Genomic DNA, 21931 nt, shown 5'->3' with positions numbered 1-21931 from the left:
AACAAACACGACCACTTGAATAGTAACTGAGTTCTGCTTAAGCACTCTTATGTATTGTTTGAATAAGCCTGGTGGGACTCTGCAATGTGTCTCAAGGGCAGCAGCAAGGTATTGTGTTTATGGGGTATTATACATTCACGAACAGGTTTAAGAGTTAAAATTGTCAGTTGTCACAAACAGCTAGAGGGTTAGGGTCCGATTCCCCTCACACAAAAATCAGATCCCAGCATAACCTCAGTACTTGAGTGTGTATTGATGAAGAAACTCCTGTAGGGACTTACATTTAAATTAAACAGCTTTACTCAAACATTGTGCCAAAGAAAAGTAAAATAAAGAAAGCAGTAAAAGAGTTCTGTGCACCACTAGAAGTCATGTGAACTGCTTACATGCAATGGTTCCCTTCTGTGATGTTTATAGGCCCATATTTTCTTTTCATCTATGCCTTCGCAAATCAGCAGTGACTTAATTCAAAAATAGAAACTTACAGTGGTGTAAAACTTGTATGAGAGGGAAATCACATGCAGGGCTAGCCCACAATCTTTGGGGACCCCCTGATTTCTCCCTGGGGCTGGGGCCGGGATGGGAGCAGAGCCAGGAACTCCTCCCCCGCTCGGCCAGTAACTAAATGAATGTCCCAGCACACTGAATGCAGTGGAAGAGGTGGCAGCCAGAATTTCCAGCTGCAATAAAGTAAAAAAAACAGCCAGAGCAGTTCCCCAGCACCATGAGGAGGCACTCTGCCCTAGCCCCTGCCCCCACTTTGCCTTGGGGAGGAGCCACTGCCTGAGGAGCAAGGTTCCCTCCAAGGTGTGCGTGTGCACGGCTGCGCATAATTTAAAATCTTGCCGCGCACCAACTGTTTAATGCCACGCACACGCCCGGAAAGGTGCTGCTGCCTAAGGAGTGAGAAGCTTATCTCTGGTAAGTGTCCCATGCCAGCCCCGATGCCTCCACTGCACTCTGCGTCCAGCTCCTCTCCAGGCAGATGCGCAGCCTTAAAAAGTTGGTGCGCGGCAAGGTTTTAAATTATGTGCGGCTGCGCACACACACACCTTGGAGGGAACCTTGCTTATCTATAAAGGGGAATGCCCCCAAAGCAGGAAGTAGAGGAATCATCCCTAACAGTGAGAGTAATGGGTTGATTCACAAAGTACTTTTGCAAAATGTACAAAGCCAGACTGCATGACACACTCAGCTGTCTCTTCTGGTCCCATCACTTATGATACCAAAAGCTTGAATTTTCCATCTCCAGTGGTGGTTACCTATGCTCACTTTGAGTGCAAGCAGGGTCCTTGAGCAACTTCTAGTGCCCTACTTTTTACTCTGAACTTTTTTGCTGAGCTTCAACATACAGCTTTAAGTGTGCATCTTGCTGATAAGATCTCATTGCAAACCAGCATGGTAAGCAAGTCCATGCTTCCCTGTATAAATATTTTAAAGGTACATGAGACATTAAACAAACACACTCTGTTCACTCTCCACACATCTTCCCCTTTTCCTCCACCAATTTCATTCAGAGCAAACAGAAAGGGGAAGTGGTGCCAGTTTTTCTCCTAATGGCTCCAGTGACCGGAGCATGATGGAAGATGAGGGAGCCTTCTGATCCCCTGTCTAGTGGAAGATGGAAACCACAGAGGATAAATACTAGATCCACTACTTGCACTGTCTTCCAGCTTGTAGAGGCAGCTGACATTTTGTAAGGCAGTTGACAGAGCATGGTAGAGAAGAAATATGGGAAACTTCAGGGAAACTTATTGTTCAAAACTTGTATTTTTTTACTGAATAAAAGGACTGTGAATTGTGAACAACTTTAGCAGCACAGCACAACAGGACAACTCTTCACAGTTGCCATGCAATTCAATTGCATCTTCACTGCCTGAAAGAAGATACAAGCAGCAGCAAGCTATGGGATAGGGGGCTGGACTCGATCTTCCAAGGTCTTTTCCAGACCTAATGTCTATGAATCTATGAATAACAAAAAATGAAATGCCAGAAATTCAGAAATCTGCATTTTCAAGGGGGCAGACCATATCAAAGAACACCCTGAATCTGAGGATAATGGACAGCCTCAAACAGTGCTAATAATCTACATTCAGGTCCCTTAAGGAAGTTTTCATGCATTTTGCAAGCTCCTAGCTTTTACTGGAGAAAAGCATATCTATCTAACCATGAAAGGCAAACTCATTCAGTATCCCATCCTTGGTTACTCTGCAAGCAGACTGACCTGATCGATGAGCAATATAAGCAATGTCAAGTTTCAGTGTACAACCTGCCTGACATGTTTGTGTCACCTGTATGGCATTTGGAATCTAAGCTTTTAAAAATAAATTCTGGCCATGCTGGTTGCAAAGATAAATTTCCAAACTGAAACGGTGCACAAGCTGATGTACTAATGTCTGCCACAGCCTTCCAAAATAATCTGCAAACAGACTGACAGTAATGGATTCTATCAGATGTAAACTCCTGTGTCCTCCATTCACAAACTGGAGTGTTAGCTTTAAAGCTTAATGATGACACTGGCATTGTCAACTTTACCTTTTTAATTGCTGAGAAAGAGCAAAGCCAACAGGTGAGGAACTGGAAGTTGCTGCAGGGAGGGAGATAAAAATGGTAAAATGGGGAGACAGGAAAAGGAAAGAAAATCAGGAGAAAGAAGGTAGAGAAGGAGAGGGGAAACCAGAGTGGAAACAGTGGAGGTCACAAAAGTGAGTATGTGTTCCCACTGACTAATGCAAAAATAAAGGGACTTTAATACCCAAAAGCTGAGTTTCCATTAGAATTCTTTGACTTTTATATTTCGCTTTTGATCAAGATCCTGCTTGATAGCTCTGTTATTTCCCCATTCTCAGGAACAATATCTGAAAACCACAGGTAACACCAGTGCTAAAGTTTGGTGCCCAAATCTGGAGGAGCAGGAAGGCAGGGGAGGAGGGGGGGAAGAGGGGTGTCATAATCCAAATCTTCCTAGGTCTGCACAGAATATCACAGGCTCACAGGATTCTCAGAAACTGTCCTATGACTTCAATCTAGTAAAGAACTTCTGTCCAGGTTTGGGTCATGAAAGGGGATGCTGGTTCTAGCCTACTCATCTGAGAATCCTCTTGTTCTTAACAAGCACCATTCCCCCTTTTAGAAGGCAGAAAGTAACCCCAGAAAAGGAGACTGCTTTCAATACCACAATACTTTTTTCTAACAAGAGCAAGCCTGCAGCCTGTCGAGGGGTAGTATCAAAAGAAATCCCCTAAAGGAAGTTACACATGCACATTCCCCACCAGGATCATAAGTAGCTAATTCTTTCTGATTTAATGATCCAATAGCCACTGCCCAACATCTGAGCCCTGCAACTGAAGAACAATCATTTGCTGCAATCCACAACGCTCGTTCACACCACAAGATCCTTGATGGCTGGGTTTCAATTCCTGTTACCCAGATTATACATCTCTATCTTTGTTGGATTGGTCTGGACCTCATGACTGAGAACATCTGCTCTCCAAGTCAAACACCCCTGCTACAGGTCTAAGTTGAGTCCAGTAACCCAATCTCTCTGCACATATACCAGTTCCCCATACTGTAGCAGCATCTTCCCAAGCAGCCTGTTTAGACATGTGACCTGAAATAGCAGTGTTTGAACACCTTAATGGAGTAACCATATGGTGGGACAACGTACTGCTGTAAGACCTGTGTAATCACTCTTACTGTCACATCTCAGAGGCAGGGAGTCCAGGATCTTGGTTGAGTCACCCATCATGGTAAGGGTATGTTGCCTCATTGTGGCTTGCCTCCACTTTTAAGTGGGTCTGATGCTACCACTTCCAAAGGTTGGAGAGATTACCTGTCTCCTGCATTGCCCTATGCACATGCAAACCTGATAGCCGTCAATCCACTGTACAATTCAGTTTAGCTCCATCCATTAAAACCTCCAACAAATGTTCATCTCCCTCCTCTCCCTGCAGTCCCCCTGCCTCTACATTCCCTCAGTCACTGGACAATTTCCTGCAGTGGACTATCCTAGTTAAAAGTTGAGAGGACAGTGTCATTTTGGACCATGCCTAACATCTTCTGAATATCATCAGGTCCTGGGCCTGGATCCAGGTTTCCATCTTCCTCAGGCTTCTTGCAAGGCTCCTCATTGGCCTGGTGTGTCTGGAAATAACTTATCCCATTCAGGTGTTTCTTGTTCCAATGTAGTCAGCAACCTGGATACAGCATACACACTAGTGTTGCTCTGGCCAGATCTGAATTCCCCAGTGAAAGCATAGCTGAGTAGTCTCAACATCAGCACTTTTCCAGTGCACCTAATCCGGCTGAGTGGACACAAGCCAGAGGTGTTAGTGAACACAACAAAGCAGGCAGCTACCAGGTAGCTTTTAAACTTCTCAGTAATGGCCCAACACCATGCCAGGAATTCTAATTGGAAGGAACTATTGTGTTCATTTTTCCATTCTCATCTTTAGTCTGTAGCTCACATTTGAAATCATCCTGTCCTGCATGCCACGCTCTTGAGAAAGTGTAACACCCCAAGTGTAGCACTGATTGCTAGCATCCCTGCACAAACTGATAGGGAAGATGTAACCTTGAGTAGGTTAGCTTCTCTGCCATCACCAGTGCAAGCACCAGCTGTCCCAAATTGTCCTGGTAGCCTGCATTCTCTGGGATTCATAGGATTCTTTTGGGCAGCCCCCTCCACAAGGAGCCCTCATCTCCTTAATAAAAACATGTAGCATTTGGCAAACCTCATCTTACACTGCGGCTGGTCTTTGCCACGTCCTGACATCCTGAATTTTCTCTGGGTCAGGAAGAGTCCCTCCTACAGAGACCAAGACATGCCATTCCCCACCCTTCTCTAGTCAATACTTGGGAAGTTTGATTTTCAAATCTCAGATGGGTTGATTGTCTGAACACTGCATATTAATATTCACAGTGCTCCCCCCAAGTGTCTTTGAATGGATGATTGATGTCCATTTTTCAAGTTGTTTGTTTACCAATGCTCCACCAGCCCCCCCAGCTGTCCATGGTGCATTGTAAAAACATTACAAATTCATACAACAAGCCCCTTGGATGGGAATATTCCATTTTTGTTGCACCTCTGGAACCACTAGTATCTGTCTATAGCTCCTAGCCAGGCCAATAGTGAAGAACAGGGAGGTAAATTCCAGGAAGGTAAACAGCTCCTTTATATTAAGGAAGCATTTCCAGTCCTTGTGCATCATTAACCATACAGAACTGTAGTTCCCCATCTTTCTTCAGGACAATAGGAGTTATCCACAGGCTGTAGCTTTCTCTGGTCATATCTGGTTATTACGTCTATTTAAGCATGTGGAACCAGTCAAAACCTCTCAAAATGGGACAAAGCTGGCAACTGCTTTAGTGTAGAAGGTGAGTGGTCCACCCAAAATTGCTTCAATGTTCTGGAAAAGCTGCGTTCCCCCCCCCCCCCCATTTGCTTTCTCTATTCTTTGGTATTCTGTGTATTATCTACCTCTACTATTGCAACCAGACCTCTTCACAACTGTCGCTAACACTGCTTTGCAGAGCAACAGGAACATTTCCAGTATCCATTTCCTCCACAAGTCCTAAATCTGTGAGTCTGAATGACTTCTTGCAGGGTTATTCCTCCAGACTGGGGTTTGTAAAGAATCTGCATGTCTGACTTGCTCTTAAAATATGCACAGGGACATTAGCTAACCAAAAAATGGAAGGGGCAGTAAACATGGCATACCCTTGCTTACTGGACTTCAAAGGTCTTGTTTGTTGCAATGAGTAACATTGAAAACAACTCTCTGCAGATGGTCCCCCATTAAGAAAAAGAAAGGCAATTTTTGAGAACCAGAGCAAAGGCTGACAAATTGCCATAAAATCATTTGCACGAGGATCAGCTCTGTGAATAGAGAAGTTATATGAGCATCTGCAAGGCTGAAAGAAAATACGTTTTACCCTCAAATCTGATTATGAGGCTTAAGCACTTCCTACATGAGAAATGAGAGATTTGTGCAAAGGTCTTTAACTGGAGAAAACACAAGGCACCATCAACTGATTGATAAGCCTTTTTGCTTCATTTCATACCTGAGCATTTATTATGTAGTGAAAATTTTAAGTCTATCTCATTTTGTAGCCAACATCACTATTACTGTATTTACCCAAATCCAAGATGACTTTGAATTTAATACAGCCCCTCAATAAGATTCCATATATGGAAATTTATAGATGTTATAATTTTCCATTTACAGAATTGAATTATTGACAAGTCATCTTCAATTTGACACCTCCTCCCCTGACTACATGGGGAAAGGACCAGGGAGGGCAAAGGAGCAAGCGGCCTGACCCCTGCCCCTTGCCTACCTATCCACTCCTTGTCCCCCCTGCCATCTGTTCCCTGTAGCCTCTACCCTCCAGTTGATGGTTGCCCCTGCAGTCTTTGCCCCTACTAGCCCCCCCAGCAATCTCTGCCTCTCCCCACCGCATACCAGAGCTGGTGCCATCACTGCCACTGCTGTGGCTGGCCAGGCCTGGTCACAGCTGCCCTGTGGCTTTGTGCCCCCGTCAAGAATGGAGTCAGAGCTACACTGATGGTTAGTGCACAGGAGGCAGCTGCAGTGGCTCCAACTCTAACCCCAGGGTGGGGCCGAAGTCAGAGCAGCGCCCCTGGCCCTGCTGATGCCCCTCCCTCCCTCCCTCCCATATCCACCCCTTGTGCCTTGTACTCAAAACCAAGACAAAGGGCTCCCCCCAAGCTGAATGGGGAAATAACCTGGTCTTGGATTCAAGTGAATACAGTATAATAGTTTACCTAGCTGCCATGGCCTGTGTTATTTGCATATAATTAAGAACCATGTTCCAGCATACGGGTCAACACATATAATGTGTTTTCCCTGACAATAAAAAACAAACAAACCGCAAGTACTCTGATAACCCCCCCTTCAAAAAAACATATGTATTTGGGCTTAGTCCATCTGTCTGTCCATAAAGCTCTTTAAATGAGAATAGCTTGAAAGCTGTTAGAGATGGAACATTTGTGTCCTCAGAGAAGTTTCTTTGCTAAATCTTAGCATTTGTTTAGTGACCAAGTCAGGATGATCCCAACTTTCAGAACTGGGAAAAAAAAGTCAGGGGCCAGGGCTGTTTCTACTGATCTCATCCCAGGAGGGCACCGGGAGCCTGACGCGGCAGGGAGGGGCCAGCTGAAGAAAAGTAGAAGCTGGGTAGAGGCAGAGGCAGTGGGCAAGCAGCCATGGGCGAGCAGCAGTGGCCCCGTCCCAAGGCCTGAGTAGGGAAGGAGCTGCCCAGGGGCAGCGCAGAGGAAGTCCTGGGGCGTGGGCAGCTGTTGCGAAGCACAGAGCCCGCTTGCCCTTGCCCAGCAAAGAGGCACGCAGATGATGGCCGGGCGGCAGCATGGACAGGTCCACCTCCAGCCCCGCTGGATGAGAGCAAGTGCAGGAAGGGATTGGTATCTTCAAAATGTTCAGCCTATTTTATTTATGTTTTATAAATATTTAATTTAATAAATATAAAAAGTAAATCTACCTGTTCATTTTTGTTATTTGAAATTCATCCATCATTCTTGATGGGCAATATCTATATATAGAACACAATGTTTTATTGATATATTTACAATGTCAAAGCAATTGGGAAGCCTACCAGTACCTCAATCACTATAATAAAATAAACTCTACATACGTATAAATTTTGGTATTTGATTTGGGGTTTTTTATCATAGAAAATCAGAGCTCCTCCTGCCCCCTTAGCTCACCAGGGCACAGGTCCAGGCCCCTCACACCCAAGCCACAGCTCCCCAGGCTCTGCTGGTGCCCCCACCTCCAGCCCTGCCCATTGGGCTGTGGAGGTCCCGGGGGAGGGCAGCAGCTGGGCAGCCCCAACCCAGCTGGGTAGCAGCTGCAGCCCCAACCCCACACAACTCCCTGCCTCCCTCCCTATGGGGGCCTTGATCCCACCTCACCAGACTGACCTGCAGGAGCTGCTCTTCCAGCTGCCTGACAGGCATGTACACGCACATGGCACCCCCTGCCTGACCGCCCTCCTCCCACTCCCCCTAGCAGACTGGAACTCTGCCGTCCTGCAGAAAGCTCTTTGCAAGACAGCAAAATCTGCGTGTTTCTGTTAAAATGAAAAAGCTGCGTTTATATCAGGTAAAAGGGGAAACCCACAGTTTTTTTCTGGTTTTCTGTGGTTAAAGGAAAACCCAGATCCCTGGTGATTAATATATGAATTTGTCCAGTGAAAATCTGGAATTTAGATTTCTTACACTGAAGTTTGTCTTAAGATTTCTCCCTCCCACCTAGATTTTCTGCCATGTTGGTTCCAAGTACATGGCATAGTGCAGTCAGCTAATGCCTGGGGCACTTGTACCCTCACTAGGAACTGAAACCCAAACAGGAGACAGGGACTGGTTCACTAAGGGGATTCCTAACCCAGAGATTTGCAGGGTGTACTGTCAAGTAGATAAACTGCCACTCCTGCCATGCAATGGGCTAGAGGAAGGGAATGACAGATCAACAGGAAAAGGTGAGCCACTTACACACTCATGGGAAGTTACTTCCACCCCTTTAAAAAGTGCCAACAAAGATATTCATAACAACTCAAACAACCACCACCCCAGTCCCCGAGCTTGTACAATGAGCACAATGGATAAATTCTACAATAAAGTGTGTAACATGAGTCTTATCACCAGCCACCAGAGCAGGTCAGCTGCAGATCTGAATATATACAGTAACTTCTCAAATGTCACCTGCAAAGCAGTTCTGGAAAAGCTAATGAGGTGGGGAGGGGAGGGGAGGGGAGTTGTTCATTTTTGTGGTAAAAAAAAATCCCCTCCCTATAAAATAACATTTCAGTACCACTAGAGTTGAGCGCTATCCTATACCTGTCCTCACCTTTTGTTTAGATCACATATTGTTGTCTTCCAATACGCCCCATTCCAGAACTCTCCAGGCTACCTCCCAACTGCTCAAGAGGTAGGGAACTGCTGGGGTGTGGATGACCCCAAGTATTTGTCAGCCAGCTTTGACTAGAAAGTGATTTGTCCTTCCCCTGATATTAAAAAATAGAGCATTACGATTTTCCCTTTATCCCCTAATTAAAGAGTTACCAAACAAAATGTATTGTTCTGGGTTAGGATGATTTCATTTACAGAACCGTGATTTGAAACCAAGGTCTTATTTCACATGTATAAGAAGAAACAGCAAGATGACCCACTTTTTTTGGAGAACCTTTAAGCTTTTGGTAACAGCAGATTTTGTTAAGAATTTAAAATCATTGAGTTAACCTACCCAATTGTTGATTTGTCTGTCTGTCCTTTGCTTCCCTTCTTTCCTTTTTTCTATCTTTTTTAAAAATGTCTTACACTGATCCAATAAAAGACAACACCACAATAACCACTTCTCCTTTGTTATTTGGACAAGGATTAAACTGGATTAACAAAACCAGCACGTTGTCCTTGCTTAAAAACTGCAGTGAGCTCCAGTTTAAATTTCCATTTACTGTACCAATGTGTCTTTCCAAAGTGTTCTCTCTCTGTTGGCAAAGCACTGATTGATCCTTAGCAACCAATCAACATTAAAATGTTTTAAAAACTTTAAAGAAAGCTCAGTGAGAGTTCACAGCAGCCCAAGAAACACACCTAATTTCATTCTACTTTCCTCAAACTAATGTTGCAATCCAGAGGAATTAGGTTGAAACTAAATTAAGCAGCGCCCTCTAGTGTGCCCTGCAAAGAGAAAAACCAAATAAAACTACTACTCAAAACCTTAAAAAGTCATGCAAAAATCTAGAACTCATTTCAGAAATGATACCTTTTATTAGACCAACTGAGATATTGCAAAAAAATTATCTTTTTCTGCAAGCTTTCAGGCTCACATGCCCTTCATTAGGCTCAGAGAAAGTTTGAGATGGTAAAAAGTCCCCATATGTAGGAAATAAACTTCATTTTTGCACAGAGAAAGTAGAAGCTGGAAATCTGTGGGACTTTTTAACATCTCAAACTTTCCCTGAGCCTGATGAAGGGCATGCGAGTCTGAAAGCTTGCAGAAAAAGATCATTTTTTTTGCAATTTCTCAGTTGATCTAATAAAAGGTATCATTTCTGAAACAGAGTTCTAGATGTTTACATTTTTTTTGTCTCAGACCAACACGGCTACCAAATACATCCCTAAAAAATAGTCAGTCATTCTGGGGTTTTACTAAAATGGTCAAAGGCGAGTCATGGCTTTTTGACAATCATGATGAACAGTTAGGATATTCTGCATGTTCTATATGAGTGTATGACCTCTAAAATCATCAGGCCTCTCTTCCTTCATGCTTGATGATTCCAAGTACACTCTCCAAAATTAACTAGATATTCCTTGGGAGCAAGTGCTGGCAGGCTGAAGAACTACTGGAGCCAGAAGGGGGCTTTGAAGAACCCAGCAGATACTCTGACCCACTTTGTACAACAAAGACCACTGGAAATTACTGGGTCTGGCTGCAAGTACATCATCAACATAGGCAACCCCACCTCTCCCATCTTTCATCTCAGTGATATCTAATCATTGCAGAAAACAAGTAGTGGCCTCAAATACAATCTCTGCCAAGGTAACCAGCACTTTTTAATTCACACATATAGCCACCTGCTACTAGAGGCAGGGAAGTCACAGTTGTGACATGCCTACAGCATAACATTAAAGCAATTCTGGAATGAAAGGAGGCACTGAAGTAAAAATGTTTTATAAAAATTAAGTCTAACAGTATTCTTGTGAGATCAGCTTGTATTTACCTTATTCAATTTATACATTTATCCTCTGAGGTTTCTCCCTTCCATGTTGTAATCTTCTCCTCCTCTTGCCTTTCCATTTCACTTCACTCTGCTGCTAAGCATACACCAATAACAGTTCTCACTGGCTCAACCCCATTCTCCGAAACAGCCATAGACATGCTTAGGCATTAGGATGTTAGACAAGCCTCACTTTACTACTACTACTAGTAAAAGAAAAACATACATATAATAAATATTCTTTTCTGGATGAACTAATGGATATGCAATATACCAAATCAGTCTGGAAGTATCTTGTGTATTACAACCTAGTGCTTTGAAGGATAATTGCAGGATACAATTATTTAATGGATGTTGCAGTAGTTAAAAGCTGGGCATGATCTCTGACTTATAAGCTTCACCAGCTCTTTCTGGATGTGATAAATGTTTGAGTACACAATGATGTACTAAGGAAAGCTGCGTGTTTTATAATTATATTATTCTTTATTGGCTATAAAGCCCAATTTCCTCCCTTTCTTTACAATCCCCTGAAATTGTAAGCTGCCTTATATGAAACAGAAAGATGTTATACTTCACACTGAACAAATGTTAACTTATTATAGTCCTTACAAAACCCATCAGGCAGTTAAGAATGATTATCTCCATTCACATATTGAAAATGTACAGAGAGATTAAAACGTAAATTTTTCCAAAGTGTCCACTAATTTTGGGTGTAAACCTTCAACATCAAGGACTTGGCTTTTAGGACTTGACTTCCGCTCCCTGTGATTTCAGCTGCAATTAGAGACTCTCAGAAGCTCTGAAAATCAGGTCCTCTTTAGTTGAACCCAACTGATTAGCCCACAAGACTCCCTGCTTCCAAGTCAAAGGCACACAGATCATTAGAAATTATTGCTTCATAGTGGTCATATGTTCCTACAAGGAGGAATCCAGAGAGCGCTGAATCAAGGCTATGAATGTTTTCAATACTGTGTAGTATTCCCAATGTACTATTAATCATGGGTAAGCAACAGCACCACCCAAACCCAAATATGAAGATAGAGAAATAAAGGAAAGAGCACCCCCTCAAGTCCCAAAACCTAGAGAAGTATAAATATTTATTTACAGCTTGTGTATAATCCAAAATGCCACTCTGCACAGAACAATGGACTGGAAGGGATTTGGCAACAAGAGGTTGGAACAGCAGTGTACTACCAAGATATGTCATTCACCAACTCAATTATCTAATGGGTTACTAGCAGCCCTTAAATCTCCTAATTTTTCCTGAAATACTGCTACTGGGTCTCTTGCCATCTTGAAAAGACTTCAATAAAACTTTTAATCACAGCAAGCACATTTAAGAGGAAAAAAAAAATCAATATTGGCCATTTCTTGCATTTCTGACCATGAGCTACTGATTTTCAGCTGTTAACATTTTAAAGACACAATAGAAAATGGATTAAAATAGAAACCCTGGCACTGTCCAGACCCCACTTTTATTTCAAGTGGAAAAAATGTGCTGAAGAACCAGAGAACTTTGGCTTTCTAGTAACTTGTGGGAGACTGGAACAACCTGCACAATCTTTCTCCTAAAGGTCCCTGGCATAAATTCAATTGAAGCTGGTAGCAAACTGCAGTCATCAGGAGCTGGTTATTGGTCATGGGCCTGCATGAAATGCATTAGGAATCTACCAGAGAGTGAACCGAGACAACCCTCCCTGACCATGCCACTGGAGCAGCAGATGGGGATTTAAGTCTCAATGAAGGTAAGCATTTCCCAGCTCCCTTCCCCTCAAAAGCACATCTCCTCTCCCCTGCACCTCTCTATCCCATTTCCCCCTCTCCGACAGCACCTGGGGGAGAGGAGGTTCTACCCACTCCAGGTGGACTCCACAGCAGTTGTGCTCAGCCCAGATCACAGCAGCTGCAGCAGACAGTCATGTTCCTTCTCCTGCCTGATCCCCACAGGTGCTCCCTGCCAGCCCAAGAGCAAGCACATGGAGGGGAAACATGCCCCTTGGCCACTGCCACTGCTGTCCCTGGTAAGTGTGGCCCCTCTGCAGCCCAGCTGGAGCTGGCAGGAGCTCATCTCACCCCCAAGACAGCATCTGGCATTGGCAGGCAGGAGTGGGTGGGGAAATAGGAAAGGTGGGAAGGGAGAAATGCTTACCTTCTTTGGGACTTAAGTCCTTGGCAGTTGCTGCTCCTGCAGTGCTGCCTGCCCCAGCTGGAGGAGGGGAGAATGGAACAAGGAGGGAAGAGGAGGCTGGGAGCAGGGGGTGCAGCCACCCTGTAGCACTAGACCATGCAACTGTGCATCCCCCACTACCGTGTAAAATCCTAGATCAAGTTCTGCAAGCAGCATGTTATAAAATTCTCCAGTACCATTAGCATCTGGGGAGAAGTCAAGACAGAAACAGGGCATGCAGGGGAACTCAGCATGGTCTGTGCCTAATCTGCTGTGTAGATAAATGTAGGTCTTTAATCTTCAGGGCTGTCACAATCCATCACCTTCCAAGAAAGATAATTCACTTTTAAAAATGTTAAAGAAAACAAGTCTGAGCAAGCTCCAAGAACGAATGTTCCAAAACAAGATTTGTTGGTTATAAAAAACCTGGCCCTGCAAAACATGACAGGACAGAATGGAAATCTTCAGGATAGTAAGCACCAACTCCTGTGAGGCTCCCTTGGGTAGCAGGTACTCTGTATGGTAATTTTTAGATCACCATAGTGCAGGCCCCACTCCACAAGACATTTAGAATGAGGATGTGGGTCCATGAGCCACTTTAAGGCTTAAACTTCTTTGTCAAGCCTTAAATTCTATTCTCTGTCTCTCAAGAGAAAAAGATGATCAATGTACTTCCCAGTCAAACAGATACTTATTTTTTTTCTTACAGGAAACAGCTGCAGCTGCCAAACATCCTGTCCTCCAGAGAGATAATATTTTAATCTTGTTACCCTTAATAAAATTAAGAGAGAAAAGAACACAACTAAAATGGGAGGATGTGCACAGAGCCATGGTTTCTACGTGAGGAAGCATCACTTCCTCGTAGGTCTGACGCAGTACAATGTGAGACTTATGTAAGAAGCACCCAGATCACCTTCCTGGAGAGGCTGCTGGTGATTTGGCACAATCCAGTTCTTCCCTCCTTCCCTGAAGCCTACAGAGAGAAATCCTGCAAAGTTCAAGATACAGAAAAGTTAAGAGGTTCTTGTTTAAAAAGTAAGAATTAGTAACAGATATCACATTCAGAAAGTGTACCTTCCGGTGTGAGGTTTGACCAATTTTTCCACTTCATTTAGTTTATTAAACCAGCTGTGCTTACACTATACCACAAAGACATTCCTCTTGCTCTGCAGTACTCACAGATCCCTGAGATGTTACAGTATGAGACGCACCTAACACCATATGTGTTTCATTCATGTCTTTAGCATTAATAATGTTTCATGTCTTGAGAGTGTTCTATTTGCTCTTCTGTTTGCTGACATGCCAAGGATGCTCAAGAAACACGTCACACATCATAAGTCTACTTTAAATTTTTCACTGGTTTGGAGACAACAGCCTCTCTCACTCTTAATCACCTAAGCCCTTCTATTGCAGGAATGCTTTGCTATAGTGATGTGCTCTCATTGGGCTCTTTCTTGGTTACCATTTGCAGGTATTTTAGTCTCAAGGGAGGGAGCTCTTCATAAAGTTCAAAGCCCAAAGGGCACTCTGAATTCAGCAGTTTGTAATAGAGAAGATGCTTTTTCAATACCTGAAGAAAGAAACAGACATTAAGCGTGGCTCACACAAGGTGAAAATCCAGAACTGTCTTTACATCCCACTTGTTGCACATTGTCCAGCTGCTCTGGGGTGTTCAACACCACAGAACCAAATATCTGCAGGTCCTGAGCTTCTTCCTAGAAGAGTTACCATCTTCACCTATGCTCTACTTGTCGGAGGTTTCCCCATTTGCCTACAGCTCCTCACCCACCACTCATGCCATTTTCCTTCCCCTGTCAGCATTTAAATTTAGGCATAACTGGGATGCAGGAACCTACCTTACATGATGGGTGCTGAGGGCCAAATGTGCTATTTATTATGACTCAACTGATATATACTGCATGACCCTTTACAACCAAGAAGGGTAATACGAGACAGGTCTTTGTAAAGGCATCATCAGGGAAAGGGATAGAACATATGAACATATGTTATATGGTTAGGAGTTTGATGTGATGTGCGCTACGTGACTTTTTTCCAGTTTAATTAATTTATCAAGAAGACTGACCACCTGCTGGCCTTCTGCTCATGGGTGACTGGAAACTTTTCTGGGATTTCTGAACAAATATACTGTTCAAGCCAAATTCATGGATACTGAGAGAAGGAAACCCAACTCAGTCCCACAGCAGGTGTCTGCCCATAAATGAATTACAGGGTAGGCTGCACAGGGGTATCAGATGCTGGGTTTTTAGGCATTACAAGCCAAAGCCCTGGTATTAAGGCTCCACTTTATCAAATTAGCAGTGATCCACTTCTAATCCATCAAGTTTGGATAAACAGGGAATCCACTGGGCCGTCAGAGATTCAGATTTGGTCAACAGCAGTAAAACTCATCTCCTATCAGCATACAGTGGGTAGAAAGGAGCCTACCTCATCCACTAGAAGCCAGGTCTTTCTCAACATACTTTTCCGAGCAGCATCAGCCTCCTAGGAACAAGACACAGATGCTCAGCTTAATGCAAAAGAAAGCTTAAGACAAGCACATTCTTCCTTCAGCGTTACTGGAGGAATACCCCTATTGTTATGCTGCACCATGCAGCAATGGGTTCTATGGAAAGAGTTGTTCAGTATGTCATAACTGTGGTCCCATTTCTCTCTTTCTTCTCCAAGTCATTAAATGTTTTGGAGGCAGATGGGTCAATAAGGTCACTCAAATTCACTGATGAAACCTCAACTCTTGTCTCCTGGCACATCAGCTATCAGGCTTGCACAATATAACATACAAGAGAGAGGAACATATCTAATGGTTAGAGCATGGACTTTTGGTTCCTTACTGATTTGACTAGCCAAGTCACTCAGTTTGCCTTATATATATCATTCCACCCTTCTGGACAACGGATATAGTATTTACTGACCTGGAGTGCTATGAAGTGGTTTGCTAACATTTGTGCAGCACCATAGTGGTCAGTGGTTGAAAAATACCACATGTGCGTGGTACTGCAATAAATACAGAGCAACTCCTATTTGAGGATTTCAAACAGCTGAAGAGTCCTAATGACACTCCCATGAGGAAAGAATTACCTCCATTATGCAAAGAAGCAAAGAGAGGCACAGAGTGGTTAACTGGTCACACAACATGTCTATAGCAGATTTGGATCTGAAGCCTGAGCGCCTAAGCTTTTTAACTGAATGCTAAAACTATTCACTACAAACCTGTGTCGTGCTGTCCTGAGAGTAAATGAAACTGTTCACATGAGCCACAGCCACAACATAAAGGATCGGGCACCAGCTGGGGCGCAGCACACCAGTGACCAGTGTTCGGAAATACAGTCTCAGGAGTTTCAGGCTGTCTTCAGGAGGGGAGATGTATTGCTCCAGAGGCACAGGAAACTGCAACAGAGCCAAAAAAAAAGTAATATCACCCTACTTCCTCTCCAGAGGATCTTCAAATACCTCCTCAGCTGAGACACAAAATATTCCATTACATACAATATACTCAGAAAAGGACAAAAGATAAATGTACAATATGACCATTAATGCTATTCCTCAAATTTCAAACTTTATAGTCTTGCTGTAAGCCAAGACGTCACTGGAACTTTTCCTTCTGTGTAAGGAACTCTTCCTTTTCTCACCTATAATTTAAAAGGTAGATGAAACAGCTTTGCTAACATTTTTCTAAGCAAAATTCACTTCAAATGGTGACAAAGCATGGGAAACATCACCATAACCAGTCAACATTTTGGAAGTGAATTAGCACATGAAAATAAGGGCTCATAATGAAGACTGTTCTATAACTTTCTCTACTTTCTTTCCATGTATTCTGCTATTTTGGGACTGTTGAATCCATACTTTACCACAGTACTGGCATCTGGAATCAGAGCCTTGATTTAAAAAAATAAATAAAGGCAACATTTTGCTAACTGTTTTAGTAGAAACAAAATTTAGTGTGCTCATCTCACAATCTTAATACCACTCCACAGTATGAAATGTCCCCAACTGCTCACTATCCCATGGCAAAAAACCTCCAGCTTCCCTCAATAAACTTAGTCAGAAAATCTGAGTTGTCAATATAAAATAACTTGACATAAAGAACACTGAAGATAGTGGGAGAGCATAAGAAAAATTGAAATCAATATAAAAAATAAACCCAAAGGTCCAGTGCAGATTGTATTACTCAGCTCCCTATTGAATTCTGTTATAAATAAATGATAAATAAAACTCCCTCTAATTTTGTGGTTTGATTGGAACTGCTGCAGGACTTCCAATCTGCTGTAATAGAGCAATACAGACTCCAGGAACCCTGCTGCAGAGGTTAGGTTCAGTTTGTTGTGGAGTACCCAGGTCCTAGACTACAATAGATGCTACTGGCAACTGATATAATAGCCCTGTATTGAAGGAATGCTGGTTTCAGCCCACTTGACATTTTATGTTCCACATATTGGACTTTCTTCAGAAAGAATAAAAAACTTGTCACCACTAAGGGAGTGTAATTGCTACACAGGAAAAAAAAAAGAGAGCCAGGATGATTCCAGTTTCAGAAAGGAAAAAGTAGGAATGCACCAATAGAGATTTTGGGGGCTCAATACCAATAGCCAATTTTTAAGGAGGCATAACGGCTGATACCGATCTGATTTCCAATACAGCTGCGTGCAGCTGGTAAGTCCATTGTCGCGGAAAGGCGTAGCAGGGAGGAAGGAAGGGGCATGGGGGGCAGATCAACGCCCCCCACAGTGAGGGCGGGAGGGAGTGGGACGCAGCAGACGCTGCCCAGCTGGACTTACCAGCTGCACACAGCTCTCCAATACTTCCAGGCTCTGCCCCCCACCACCTAAGTGCTGCACTGCGGCTGTGCGCACACACAGGCATTTATCGGCCAAATTATTGGCTGCACTGGGCCGATTTCCAATACAGCCAATTTTCTTTACATTGGTGCCAATGCGATATTGAACCGGTGTATCGGTGCACCTCTACGAAACAGTAACAAAGGCTATAGTATTCCATTCACTGGAATAAAGTGACAGCCAAGCAGCCTACAATCCAAGAGTTACCTGTTGGAATGACACTCCCAGTGCCCTCAGGATGCTCACATGCTCCCCAAAAACAGCCAGCCGGAGCTGTACACTGAAACGCCTCTGAAGAGGGAGAAGAACAAAGGCTCCAAAAAGGGGATCGCCAAAGGAGACACCTTCAAATTGCTCCAAGAGGTTGATATAGAGGTCATGGAAGGAAGCCAAGCCAGGGAGAGGAGCATCCAGTTGCAGAGAATCCAGGGCCTTTGGCTGGCAGTACAGAGAGAGAAGGGCAGCAGTATAACAATGGACAGGTCCTTCTAGGAACAAATCACCTCCTGTTAGGAAGACGCACATAAGCCGTGCAAGTTTGGCAGCAGCTGGTATATTTTCAAGTATCCTGGCACGCCAGGTTTCCAGAAGCAGGACCCACTGCAGATTCCGGGTCACAGTGTTCACTAAATCAGGTGGAAGAGTGTTGAGTACAGCCCCCTGTGTCTCTGCACTAGTCACTTTGTTATAAAGGCTGATAAGGGGAAAAAACGGCCAGTCAGAGGGTAGAATGGGTCCTCTGACCTGAGGAAGCAGCATGGATTGGATGAGGCAAGTCCGACCTCGGTAAGTAGCCTGGGAACGGGCAAGAGAAGGCTCCAAGTGAACAAAATGAGAGAGGTAGCAGGTTCGGATGAAAGGCAAATGCTGGTATGATTCTCCCAGCAGAACACCACGGCTGGGCTTGGGAAAAACTGCTGCCACTGAGCCAGGCTGCACCAGCCTTGCTCTTGCACCCAGATGAAGGATATCAGAGAAATCAGCAGCCACTGGCCCTCCAGCTTTCCCTTCTCTGCAAAAGACACACAAATGTAGCAAACATTGGTACATAAACCAACATAAAAATCAGACATTGTGCTTCTATTAGCTCCCTCCCAGTTGCCTATGTTATTCCAGGATAAGGAGCATTAGATTGCACAGCACCACTGACCCCACCTATGCTTTCAAGTTGGAACAACACAGCAACACTGACAGGAACCTAACCTTGTTGGCATCTCAGATGCCACCGGCAGGAAGTTCCCATGGCTACTTTTCTTAGCTAGCAATGGCAGAGCACTGCAAGTGGGAGCCAATGCAGCTTGGAAACTCAGTGCTGGGGTACCTGTGGTTACCATTTGGTTAGGGAGATGCCGCACTTACCCACAGGCTGTCAGGAGCTCAATGCAAGACAAAACACACTACAAGACACCCATGTGCTCTGGCTGGACAATACTAGCTATGCTGACTTTTCAGCTGACACCAGCAATAAATCATTGAAAAGGTATGGCCTAGTGACTAGAATATAGGTCTGGGAAAAACCACCCTTCTCCCCCCCTCCCCACCCCACCAGCTCTGATCTCAACACAGAGACTGACTCCTTCTACAGGCTCGGATACTTTATCTATTAGGTGAAGCTAACTGAGAAGGCTTTTGTGAGAAGTAGTAGTGCCAGTGTAACACACTGAGCAAGAAAAATACTGGAGATGTCTGACATATTTTCATGCTGGATTTGTCCAGCCTCCTCCAGGGAAGTACCCTGGGTGGTCTAAGGCAAGTTACAATGAGATTTCCAAGAGCAATACAAGCCACCATCATTTCCTTGCCAGACAAGGGAAACCTCACATCTATGATGCTCATTGTGTCCTTTGATCTAAAGTAAAAAATATTGTGGTTACCATTTAAACACCTTCAGTTTTATCCCAGCAGACCAACTTTCACAGTAGCTAAGCAGTAAGGGTGGCAGGGAAATTTAGAAAGGTCTTCAGACCCTTTCAGCTCCAGGAAAGGGTACTGAGACGAGAGGTGTCATTAGCCATGTCAGTCTGAAGTCACGTAGAAAGCAGGGTAGTTTTGCATCTTATAGATTAACCGAAGTGTGCTTATGCCCATGTGTGTGGGACAAGTTTTCGTGGGCTGAAGCTCACTTCATTGGATCCGTCAGAAAGGTCTTGCACATGTATAAAGAGGGAATTAGGCCAGATTTCTATCTGTTTCCTAGAAACTACAAAATCTTGATTCAGCATTGGTGCCACATTGCTCTTAAGAATGAAGACACAAGGCTGATTCCTGTTGAGGCTGTTAGCATAGCAGGACATCTGCTACTGACAGGAGACAACAAACAACTGATCTTATTTCTCTCATCCCTATGCCAGAGACAAGTCTGCAGGTCAGGTCATGCCCCTGGCCCTCACCAAAGGTCCTGCAGCAGGGGCATGGATGGTGCACACCTTTAGCACAGGCCTTATATTAAAGGCTGAAAATCTGACTCGCAAAGTAAACTTGCAGCAAAGTAAAAACTTCCTTCTTTCCCAAACACATTTCTCCACATACCAGACTAGAAAGAAATGAGATTCTTAAAGAAAAAAATGCAAAGCTTACGGAATAAATTCTGGATTAAACGCAAGACCCAATAGGAGTTCATGAGCCAGATGCTCACTGCCTGGCAACAAACAGCTTAACAACACCATGGCAACGCAGTGATGGAGCGAGGCATGCTGGGCATAATCCGGACAAGTGCCTGCCTGCACAGGAAACAAAAACCCAACAAGTGAAAACATGGTGACAATTCTTAGCAAGACAGTCACAGTAAATCAGAGGTCAGACAGCTAGAATGGAGATCTCTCTGTGGATATCAGATGTAAAGTCAGAATGAGGTTCTCACCTAGATATATTTCCCTTCTACTTCTGGTCATAAACCATTCTGTGCATTGCTAAATAAACTGCTGTGTTCTAGCTCAGAGGTAGGGGTTTTTTAGAAGTATATAAAAAGATTCTATCAAAGTCTGTAAAGCATTTTGAGATCTAAACTCTGCATTAGTGGTCTGAAATCAACTGAACAAAATTCAGCAAGGACATGCAAAATCTTGCACTTGGGACAAAACAACTGCAGACACAAATACAGACTAGGAAACAATTGCCTAGGCTGCAGTACTGCAAAGAAGGACCTGGAGGTTACAGTAGATCATCAGCTTAACAGAAGCCAACAGTGTGCTCTTGTTACAAAAAAAAGCCAACAGCATATTGGGTTGTCAGCAGCAACAGGAGTGTCACTTGCCAATCAAGGGACATGATCCTTCCACTCTATTCAGTACTCGTGAGGCCTCATAAAGGATGTGGACAATTGAGAAAGAGTCCAGCAGAGAGCAACAATGATTAGATGCTTGGGAAGTATGACTTATGAGGAAAGGCTGAAAAAACTAAGACTACTTAAGTCTAGAAAAGAAAAGACTTGGGGGAGGTGGGGGGAGGTGTTAATAACAGCCTTCAAATACCTGAAAGGTAGTTATAAAGAGGATGGCTAGACTAGTCTCTGTAACTATAAGAGACAAGGCTAGAAAAAAAGGTCTCAAATTGAGCAGGGGAAATTTAGTTTGGAGATTAAGAGCTTTCTCACTATGAGGGCAGTTAAGAATTAGAACAGGCTAACCAGAGAGGATGTAGAATTTTCATCCTTGGAAATTTTCAAGAACAGGTTAGGAAGATATTTGACTGGGATGATTTAGTCATGGCTGATCCTGCCTTTAGCAGGGGATTAGAGTAAATGACCTCTTGAGGTTGCTTTCTAGCCCTATTTTCTATTATTCTACAATTACTAAGTGCAGGATGATGATGGGTACGTGAGCTGGGGTGTCAGGAAATGAACAAACATCAGGAAAGACAAAGACCAGTTGATTCAAAGGGTCAGGTGTCTGCTAAATGTGTTAACTGGAAAGGGAATCAGGGTTAGACTAATCAAAGGCATGAGAATGAATAAAGTGTTAAAAGGGTTACCATTTTCTGAGCCAATGCTAACACAAAGTACTGCAGATGGTATTCATGCCGCAAGATCCAGGCAGATGAGGGAGTTACAGAGGGTGGTCCTTTGGCCCAGCTGTGGCACAGATAATCCTTCAGACCTTTGAAATTCAGCACACAGAAGTACTGTAGGAGAACCAGAAACATAGGCAAA

The 21931-nt window shown here is 43.8% G+C and overlaps 1 protein-coding gene across 3 annotated transcripts in view; it reads right to left on the bottom strand.

Moving 5' to 3' along the window:
* RPAP1 (RNA polymerase II associated protein 1) overlaps nt 1-21931 on the bottom strand; it is a 168682-nt gene that overhangs the window by 104639 nt on the left and 42112 nt on the right. The window contains exons 20-25 of one of the 3 annotated variants that reach the window (XM_006265379.4): nt 21754-21903; nt 20362-20504; nt 17992-18796; nt 16157-16333; nt 15374-15430; nt 10700-14498 (exon numbers count right to left, since the gene is read on the bottom strand). In XM_006265379.4, the coding sequence (XP_006265441.1) occupies nt 14352-14498; nt 15374-15430; nt 16157-16333; nt 17992-18796; nt 20362-20504; nt 21754-21903 (1479 nt within the window). In that variant the 3' untranslated portion in view covers nt 10700-14351. Of the gene's footprint in view, nt 1-10699; nt 14499-15373; nt 15431-16156; nt 16334-17991; nt 18797-20361; nt 20505-21753; nt 21904-21931 lie in introns of those variants that run through there. The other 2 variants (XM_059722973.1, XM_059722972.1) reach the window with 2 other exon arrangements.

The sequence above is a fragment of the Alligator mississippiensis genome, chromosome 2, assembly GCF_030867095.1.
Source record: "Alligator mississippiensis isolate rAllMis1 chromosome 2, rAllMis1, whole genome shotgun sequence".
In the NCBI taxonomy this organism is placed as follows: Eukaryota; Metazoa; Chordata; order Crocodylia; family Alligatoridae; genus Alligator; species Alligator mississippiensis.
The sequence above is the reverse complement of the archived record's forward strand: the minus strand, read 5'-3'. Positions and strand labels throughout refer to the sequence as shown.